This window comes from Eptatretus burgeri, chromosome 7 (assembly GCF_056783735.1).
Source record: "Eptatretus burgeri isolate ZD-2024b chromosome 7, Ebu_testis_v1, whole genome shotgun sequence".
NCBI classification, from domain to species: Eukaryota; Metazoa; Chordata; class Myxini; order Myxiniformes; family Myxinidae; genus Eptatretus; species Eptatretus burgeri.
In genome coordinates, this window is record NC_140967.1 from 109,190,664 (window position 1) to 109,200,663 (window position 10,000).

Here is a 10,000-nt window from a genome sequence, read left to right on the forward strand (position 1 = left end):
CACACACACACACACACACACACACACACACACACACACACACACACACACACACACACACACACACACACACACACACACACACACACACACACACACCCGATTACCTCCACACCCAAGATGGACGGACATTATGTATTCACCCATTCGTGATCAGGATATCTCAAACAGTTAGGGAAGGAGTCAGACAAAACTTGGTGGACAGGTTTGGGGTGTGACAAGGATGAATAGATTAGATTTTGGTGAAGATCCAGATCCAGATACTGGAATATTTTAAGTGATTCTTCATCATTGAGAGATCGGGACAAAAATGATATCTCAATTTAGAGTTGTTTTTTGTACACAGTCGAGGCTAGTGGAAGAGCTAGAACTAGTACACCGAACGCATCAGGATACCACAGGACAAAAGGAACATTTAAGAGAGGGAAAATACCAACAGCACAGCCGAAGGCCGTAGGGGGAGGGGCAACAAATAATGGGTGTGTAGAGGAATGGGGGGGGGGGCAGGAGATGATACAAGGGGTAGACAAGATTGGCAGAGAAGGAAACTCTCAAAAGGGAAAACTGGGAATTTGGAAGGAGCAGGGATTTGGGTGGGGTGGAGGGAAGGTGGTTTAACGAGGGTATAAAAGATCATGGTTTGGGATTGGGGATGATCGGAGATGGTGGTGAACAGCTGTCTTAAAGACTTGGAGGGAAGAATGACAAAGAGAACATGGAAGTTGGTTCCACAGGTGTGGGAAAAGAGGAACGAATGAGTCGAGGTGAGCAGTGGTCTTTGATTTAGATTTTAGATAGTTTCACCCGAAGGTGGTTGGTGGTGGACCACATGGCCACTGCAGTAACCTTGTGGGTGGAGGGGGTGGCAGGTGGAGGACAAAGCATGGAAAGAGCAGAGGGTGCATGACCAGAAAGGAAGTGGTAGAAGACCAATGACCTGTCTGCAATGGCAAAGTCATCGGCCCATAGACTCAGCTTCTTCACGAGACATTCCAAAAATCTTGAAGGCCTTGGTTTCCACGCCATCAAGCTGAGCAAGATGTTAGGCAGGGGAGCCAGCCCGAAGGGGATAGCAGTACTAAATTAAGCTGCGGATGAAAGCCTTGTATGTGGATGGGAGTTCAGCTGTGCCAAGGAAGGACTTTGTATGATAATGGATATCCAGTCGGCAGCTGTCTTTGGATGCCAACTTTGAAATGTGGTTTGCCCAAGAGAGATCATGGTTGATAGTGAGACCCAGGAGCTTGTCTTGGCTTCCTAAGGCCTAAGTCACATTTGCCACGGCGGCCGTGGGGTCTACAAAATATACGGCCACGAGCAATTATAGGGCGGCCGCATTATTTCCGCGGTCACACAATGTAGCAGTGACATGTTTATATTTTTCGGGGAGCCGCATGGCGTATTTATAAATTGTGGAGACCAAAAATGTGGGGGTGCCGTACGGTCTTTGATTTGATGTTGCACGGTGACCTTAGGGCGTTCCTGCGGCGGCCATAGAATTTTCAAGGCAGATGCAAGGCGACCGCAGGGGGGCCCTAAGGAGAACGTGCAGCCAGTAACGTGTAACGTAACGAGTGGGTTTTTTTTTTCTTTTCTTTTTTTTTACCAGTTCTTTTGTTTCGGCTTGTCGAATTGCTACGGCGAACATAGAAATGAAAAAAGTTATAACTCCGCGTTATAATTCCATGGCGACCCCTCTGGCCTGTAAAAGATAGCCAAATGGCGTAGGGCCACCCTGAGGCCACCGCAGAAACTCTGCAGCCACCGCACGTTTCTGTCAATTCAGAGGGAGTACGGCTGCCGTATCCTCGCCGTAGAGCAAATGTGACTTAGGCCTAAGGAGCTAAAGCAGGTCCAGGCTGGCACCAAGTCACCTTGACACAAGTACAAATACAATTTTCCCGAAAAATGAAACGTGTGTGTGTGTGGTATTGAGAAAAACAAAATGACATGGGCGGGGTATGCGAGTAGCAAATTCGATTGGTCGAGACGATTTAAAATGCCATGATATTCTGTCCAAGTACTTCTACTAAATGAAAGAGTTTTGAAACTGCCAAAAAGGTGATTTGTGTTCTCATGTTCAACTTATAATTCAATTTAAATTTAAAAAAGATTTTAAAGATTGTATAAGTTTTCAGAATTTTACCGCTGTTGATATAACTTATTTTACACCACCTTATTTAACATGTTACGTTCATTATTCGTGCTTGTTGTTTGTGTTCTTTATGACGTCCTTAAAAATCTTAAGTTTTCTGTTTGTTTCAATTTTGCTGGACTGCTAGACAGAGGAAAAATATTCCCTCACTCCTCTCGGCGCATGTGCGATCGGGACAAATTCAGAGCCAATTTCCTGCTGAACTGCACGTTCATGTTCCGATTCATGTTCAAAATAAAACAAACATTCAATTGAAATCAACATGTCCCTCAATCATAAACAGACTCATGTGGCACCTGTGGGAAATCCATGGGCATACACATATCTGTTTATAAATATTTGATATTATCAATATTATTCATAAATATTGGATTCCATCATTCGTCAACAAATTCAATTTGTTACGTACAAAGTTTTTTGAAGGACAGCATTGTTGAATTATTTGGTTGGAAAAGAGTTATTACTCACCCAAAATAAACTATATATATATATATATATATATATATATATATATATATATATATATATATATATATATATATATATATATATATATATATATATATATATATATATATATATATATATATATACACCCCAAGAACATGGAAAATATAATAAGACTACAGCTTGATTCCTAACTTCAGTTTTTCCTAAAAGGGAACCCTCCTCCACTCCTCTCCTTCCTTCCTCCCCCCCACTCCTCCCCTCCCCTCACCCCCACTCCTTCCCTCCCCCTCCAACTCCTTCCCTCCCCCCACTCCTCCCTCCCTCTCCCACTCCTCTCCTTCCTCCCTCCCCCACTCCTCTCCTTCCTCCCTCCCCCACTCCTCTCCTTCCTCCCTCCCCCACCCCACTCCTACCCTCATTCTCCCCCCTCCCCTCCTCTCCCCCACCCCTCCCCTTTCTCGCCTCTCCCCCTCATATATATTTGTGGAGACAGACAGACAGACAGAGTGTGTGAACCAATTGCTTAACCTCGCTTTTCAATTCATGTGCGTGGGGTAAAAACAAACATTCCCCGAGTTTCCTCACCACACTGTCATTGGGGTTGGAGGAGTTCTGGAGGAAATCAGCGACATGTTTATACTCCATTTCGTCTGCACTAACAAGCTGAGAGCCGTTGCTGGCCGGATAAGTCTGCAAATACAAGAGCAAATATGAATTGCAGCACATAGTGTAGTGTAAACCAAAGATGGGCGTCATATGAAGCAGTTCACATGTTCACATTCATCCATTGACTGCCCCCCCCGCCCCCAACCCCTAATCTCCCTCCAATCCTTAACCCCCCTCCCCACCCCATCTCTCACATTGTCGTAATCTGAAACCTTCCGAGTCGATAATTTCATGCTCTTCTCTGCAGTCCTCAATCCCAATCTCCTTTTCTCATCTATGGAATGTTGTGCCAATAGTTTCATGCTATTCTTTCCAGTTGTTCAACCCCTCTGCCTTCTCTTGTATATTATTACGTATAAATGGCAGGAAGGGGTCAGCGATTAAAATGAAGTTATAGACCCCTGTTTGTGTTCACATAACTTCAGCATTTTTTTTTACTGTGTACAGGGAGAAGTTGTCCTTTATTTGTGCGGCGCAGGGAGACGGTGTTGTAATCTGTTGTGTCTAGGAAAGATGAACACGTGTTGTCCCTTTGTTCTCCCGTGACAAACTGGAGGGGAGCCGGGTAACAGAAAGACACTTCACTGTCCATACCACAGAGTGCTCTTCCACACCCTTTTCCTCATCACCCTCAGGAAGAGGAAGATGCCCAATGGCATGCCACCTTGCTCACCCACTTGGTGGCAAGCAAGATGCAGGGTCGCCATTGTCGATTGGCCGTGACCATCACTACGCACGAGTGTGGCACACCATTGGCTGGCATCTGACGGGCCTGGTTTTCGTGTGAATGACCATGTGTCTGTGGGCACTTGGGAGTTTAAGTTTCTTTGTATTCAGGTTATTGTGTTTATTTATCGGTGTGTCTTCATGCAGGGATTTCCGTTTATATTGTCTCATGCTTGTAAAGTGTTTCCGTTATTCTCCCATGACGTGTGTGTGTGTGTGTGTGTGTGTGTGTGTGTGTGTGTGTGTGTGTGTGTGTGTGTGTGTGTGTGTGTGTGTGTGTGTGTGTGTGTGTGTGTGTGTGTGTGTGATGCTTCCCATGCGAAAACCATTTCAGAACGTTGATAATCTCTTGGGGTTTAAATTGGGCTAACTACCCTAATTAGTTACCGACATAGTCTCGACCTCGTCAGGGTGCTAACACATTCTCCACTTGGGTGTGTTTTGCGATCAAATTCGGCCTTCAGCTTGCCATCCTCAAAGCCATTGACTTCCACGGGCTCTGCCTTGACTGTGATCATGCGGTTAACATGGGACCCGTACAAATGACAATATAGTGGGGCAACTTAGCATAATAATTGTGCATTTTGTGAGGAAAGCACCAAATTTGGCACACTAGTAGCGTATCATATTATGAACAGATTTGGATATTGGGCCATCTCAAATTCAGCCGCTGATGGCTGTGGCAGCCATTTTCCAAAATGGCCGCTAGCGGTTACTATAATTTCACTCTAACATTGGTTTGAACATTTATTAAAAAGCTGAATTAAGAAAAACATAACCTGTAGCCACCTCAAGTTTACAGATAGCCACCATTTTGCAAGATGGCTGTTAATTATTTGTTGTACCGGACGACTATCTCACTCATGGAAATTGGTTGTTGAGAATGGTGGCAAACGAATCGCGGGCTGCGTCTGATTCATATGAATACCGACATCTCACTCATAGAAATTGATCGAGAGATGTCTGATTTAAATGTTCTGAATCAGTGACAGTCCGCTCTGTTAATATTCTCTCAATTTTGTGAGCACTCTCACACACACACACACACACACACACACACACACACACACACACACACACACACACACACACACACACACACACACACACAAAGCTGTGCATTCAAGTGCGGCCTTTTTGCACTTGCAACGCTTCAGACAGCTCTTCTTGCACGATACTAGCTCATAGCAGGTGTGGGCTGCTTTGGGTAGCTTCGTCCAGTGTGGCTCGTACAACCCCTCGTCGTTCTTGACCCAGCCCCAGCTGGATGGAGGAGGCAGCTCTGGCATTGGTAGCAGTGGTACCACACATGGCCTCCTTGGTAGGCCGCCCTCTTCACATGCTCCTCCAGAGCTGCCTTGGTTGGCGGGATTAGCTGCACGTTGTTCTTCTTCGCGAAGTGTTTCTTCCGGGCCTTGTCAATGTCGTTGCACGTGCTGGTTCTGTCATAGAGCAATATGACGAACCTCTCGATGGTGTGCATGACATCGTCTGGTATGCCACTTTGTGCAGAGGGTAGCTTCAGCAGTGCGTCTAAGTTCTGGCAGAACGGTCCAGATTGTCCAAGCAGTGTTCTTACCATGTCCAGCAAAGCTAAATACAGTGTCACACCCAGTCAGAGCGTGAAACATTGGGAGTGCCTGTGCCTTCTCTGGTCCCAGGCCAGCTGCTATTTCGTGGGCTGCCAGGTACCGAAAACTCTTCCCAGTGCCAAGTGCTAGCCACAGTTCATCTTCTGGTTGCAGTCCCTGGGCCACTGACACAGCCAACACCACAACATCGGTGTCAACTGTCTTGATCAGTATCTTGTGGTGACCATGGTTGGCTGCATGGGATGCATGCAACAACATTCGACTGTTAGCTTCTTCGTGGCTGCATGGGGCGAGCAAGGCCAGGTCTAGCAGCGGTGGCTTACTCAGGACTGCCTCTCCATCAGTGATAACCAGCTGCTTGTCATCCTGGTCAAACCACCTGAAGATAGCATCTGATAGAAACTTGAACAGCTTGGTCTTGTTGGTGTCCACTCGGAGGAAGTTCTGTCAGTTTCCAGGTATAACTGCTGCTCCGACCACGCGTCTACGCACTCCTTTTCCACGCTTTGATCTTGAATTGCCTTTCAGTGAATCAGCAACGTAGCGGTCCCAGACAAGATCCAGGCGTGACACAGTCTGAAGCTTTGTTGACAGGTACGGTATGAAGACATCCTGGGCATAGTCATCAAAGTTCTTGGCTACCACAGGCTTCAGCATCTGGACAATGACTGCCCCATCAAGAACTAGGCTGGTGGTATCAGGAGCCTCTGATTGGGCATTGGAGAACTCTTCAAAGCATTTGAGGAGATCACTCTTCGTACCTAGACGGAGACTTTCTCCATCGGAGAGAGCTGGAGGACACGCTTGATTCTCATGATGAAAGAACTCTTCAAGGTTTCCATCCCTCGTCTGGCAACCGATGTAGAGCCGTGAGAAAAGTGCCACGTCGTTCCTGAGAGAGGCCAGCTGCTGTTTCCCTTTGCTCACACTTCTCGGGGTGGAAGTGCTAAACACCTTGACCTATGACCAAACTGCAGCCCACAAACCAAACTCAACCTGATGAACTACGGTTAACAATGGGATAGCATAAAGAACTCTATGGACACAGAACAAAATAACAATGAATCGAGTCAACAAGTGTAAGCTGGCAACTCAACCGTGCGAGATTCCGCGGTCAATATGCACGCACACCACTTCTACTACCATGTGCCAAGCCAATAGTGCTATGAATGTTTATCATTGGTTTTCATTCAGAATCTGTGTCTTAATAAGACTAATTAGTCCACTTTAACTTTTTTTTCTCAACCAAATCAAATTGTTACTTTCTTTGACCATTATTAGTAAATAAACTTTCACTATCAACCTGCATTCCTCTCCAGTAAAGCAGATGTGTCATAACAGTAACCACTGGTGGCCATTTTGAAAAATGGCTGCCACAGTCATCAGTAGCTGAATTTGAGATGGCCCAATATCCAAATCTGTTCATAATATGATAGGCTACTAGTGTGCCAAATTTGGTGCTTTCCTCACAAAATGCACAATTGTTATGCTATATTTAGCTAAGTTGCCCCACTAATATGGAAGTCTTCGATTTCATAGCCTCTCTAGCCTCTCTCTCTCTCCTCTCTCTCTCTCGCCTCTCTCTCTCTCTCGCCTCTCTCTCTCTCGCCTCTCTCTCTCTCTCATATGCCTGGTGTTGGCTTAATGGTTAGAGTAGTGTGCTTGAGATCCGAGGGTCCCGACTTCAAATCCCACTCAGTTGTTGAATTAATACCAGGTGGGGTTAACTATGCCTGTCATCCTTCCGAGGTCGGCAAAATGAGTGCCTGCTTGCTGGTATACTGTGTCGGAGTGGTGACCCGTCCAGGATTGTGCCCAACAGCCAAGGAGACTGCTTAAGCAGCACCAACGCTCTGCACAGAGTGTGGTCCCAATCGCCACCTCCTCCTCCTCCTCCTCTTGTCCTTAAACGCTCCACCCACCCCCCCCCCCAACCTCATTCCCGATTCCTGACCTTCAGAGTTGACAGTTGCCTGCTCTTCCATCCGCACCTTAGCAATACTGTATATGAAGTCTTCTGATTTTGAGTTTCACTTTTGCCTCCAGTCCCTGACCCACCCACCCCCTAGAACCATAACTTTCACAACCCACTTCCACGTTCTCTCATCGACGGAACCTTCCGAGCCAATCGTTTCATGCTCTTCCCTCCAGACATTTAAGATTTTCCATCATAGCCTCAGATTGATGTGATACAGATACAGTTACTGATAGCAGTCGTCAAAAGCACCATTCTGACATGCCAAACAGAAATATATTTAAAGATCAACTACTTGGATCGCACCACAAAAATTATTCAAACATCATCAGAAGTCATCACGAACAACAATGCGGTGGCCTGCTTGTGCTCAGACTAAAGACAAGTTTCATGTTTTGAAATAGTCAATTTTTGTCCAGCGAGTACCTCGAGTGCTTGCATTACGCTGAGTAAATGACGACCGTTGTCCTTCTTAACAAATTCATGGAACAATTCTGAAAATGTCTTCTTCATCACAAGCTTCATTCCAAGCTTCTGTGCCATGCTGCAAGTGAGCAAAGGTAACTTACTGTTTGGATGTGAATGATAACATTGCATATTTGTGTATTTATTGCAGAGTCCAGGGGAAAAAGGAGGGGGGCGGGGTAGGATTTTGATCAACATTCATTGCTAAATGAAAGTTGGAGAGATAGATGACAAAGTGGGAAGAGGAGCTGTTCAAAATGGTATTAAGCAGATGTGTGATTTGTATGAGGTGAAGGGGTGTGGGGAAACAGAGTAAATAAGAAGCATTCATTTCACGTACCATTCTAAGAGTGGGAAGTGAACAAGGAACTCGGGGCAGTCCACTACACCCTCAAGGTGGAAATCATACTTGGCACCGAAAATAGGAGGTGGTGAAGTGCCAGTGTCGTGGAATCGAACATGATAAACCTCATTTCCAAAGCCCTTGTTCGGAGTGGTTCCTTCATTTTCATGTTTTGCAGCCCTCCCATCATTCTCCTCGCGCGCACACACGTTTGCCATTTGATGGCGCCGCCTGGGAGGGGTTGGAGCGCAATCATTATTTTTTTGGCCAATTCAAGGTTTATAAGTACTTTTGTTTGTTTGGTTGGTTTTTGGCAACTGATTTGGGAACAGTAGAAAATTACCAAAAACAAAAAGGTGAGCAACGGATTAGCAGTTCCACGAGGCTTATGCTGTCAATGGAAGTGAACATAACCCGAGAAGGATATAACAGGAGAGGACTGCAAGCGGTAACTTTCCCCATTTGACCCTTTTTGTCATGTTCCTCACATGAGTTCACGGGCATCAGATGTCGTTCCAAAGAAGAATCCGCCGCGACGCAGGTGAGCGCACGCATTGTGTAACATCATCTCGACCTGTGCACGGCTCTCCATCGCGTAGTGAAAAGCAAACTGGCACGAGCAAAGGTCAAAAGCCTCGTCTGGCTTCTGAAATTTTCCTCTGAGGTCACTCTACGGTTTGTGAAACAGGTGAGGGGGTTGGAAGGAAATGTGGTTTATCAATGTAAAAAGGTCGCAACAAAAACAAGGTGCATTCCAGAGAGAGAGAGAGAGAGAGAGAGAGAGAGAGAGAGAGAGAGAGAGAGAGAGAGAGAGAGAGAGAGAGAGAGAGAGAGAGAGAGAGAGAGAGAGAGAGAGAGAGAGAGAGAGAGAGAGAGAGAGAGAGAGAGAGAGAGAGAGAGAGAGAGAGAGAGCACACATCTCACCAACAAAAGAGCATTCCAGATCAGATAAGATGCACGCGAAATGGTCGACTTCAGCAAACATGACAGTCGACTGACTGGTTTACCGACTCGCTCAGGATTCCCTCAGGGCCAGTCAGGCCTTTCTTAATCATGCGAAGAGCACCAAAGTTTTAAATAAGACAGTCGTGATGATAATGCCAACCTTGCCTTATTTATATTTCCCTTAGCAATATGCGATGGACGGAGGTTATGTTTTCACCCCATCTGTTTTGTTGTTTGTTTGTTGTGGATGGATTTGGATGAAATTTGGCGGGTAGGTTGGGTGCGTGACAAGGACAAATTGATTAGATTGTGGGGAAGATCCGAATCCCGATCCGGACAAGAATTTTAAAAGAAGTGATTCTTCACCATTGAGGTCAGGCTAACACCAATATATAGCACAATGTCTCAAAAAGTTGTGGATGGATTGGGACGAAACTTGGTGTACGAGTTGGGTAGGTGACAAGAACAAGCCAATTAGATGTTGGAGGTCCGGATCAGGATCCAGCCTATCAGCGGGATACAATATGTAAACTGTTCCACTGAGTGCCGTTCTAGTTATTAATGGAATGAAGCAATACACAGTCAATGGCAGGCCCAAGGTGCCTTCACATCTGACTTTGAAAATGCATTATCCTCCTCCTCCAGCATATTATTAAAACATAACAAGAGGGATGCATTTCTCG

General features: G+C 45.8%; 1 protein-coding gene across 4 annotated transcripts in view; it reads right to left on the reverse strand.

The window, feature by feature from the left end:
- RNMT (RNA guanine-7 methyltransferase) overlaps positions 1–10,000 on the reverse strand; it is a 46,226-nt gene that overhangs the window by 10,087 nt on the left and 26,139 nt on the right. For all 4 annotated transcript variants that reach the window (XM_085890262.1, XM_085890264.1, XM_085890261.1 and 1 more), the window contains 4 exons: positions 8,861–9,042; positions 8,370–8,603; positions 7,991–8,108; positions 3,191–3,295 (listed from right to left, as the gene is read on the reverse strand). In XM_085890262.1, coding sequence (XP_085746388.1) covers positions 3,191–3,295; positions 7,991–8,108; positions 8,370–8,603; positions 8,861–9,042 — 639 coding nt within the window. The remainder of the gene's footprint in view (positions 1–3,190; positions 3,296–7,990; positions 8,109–8,369; positions 8,604–8,860; positions 9,043–10,000) is intronic.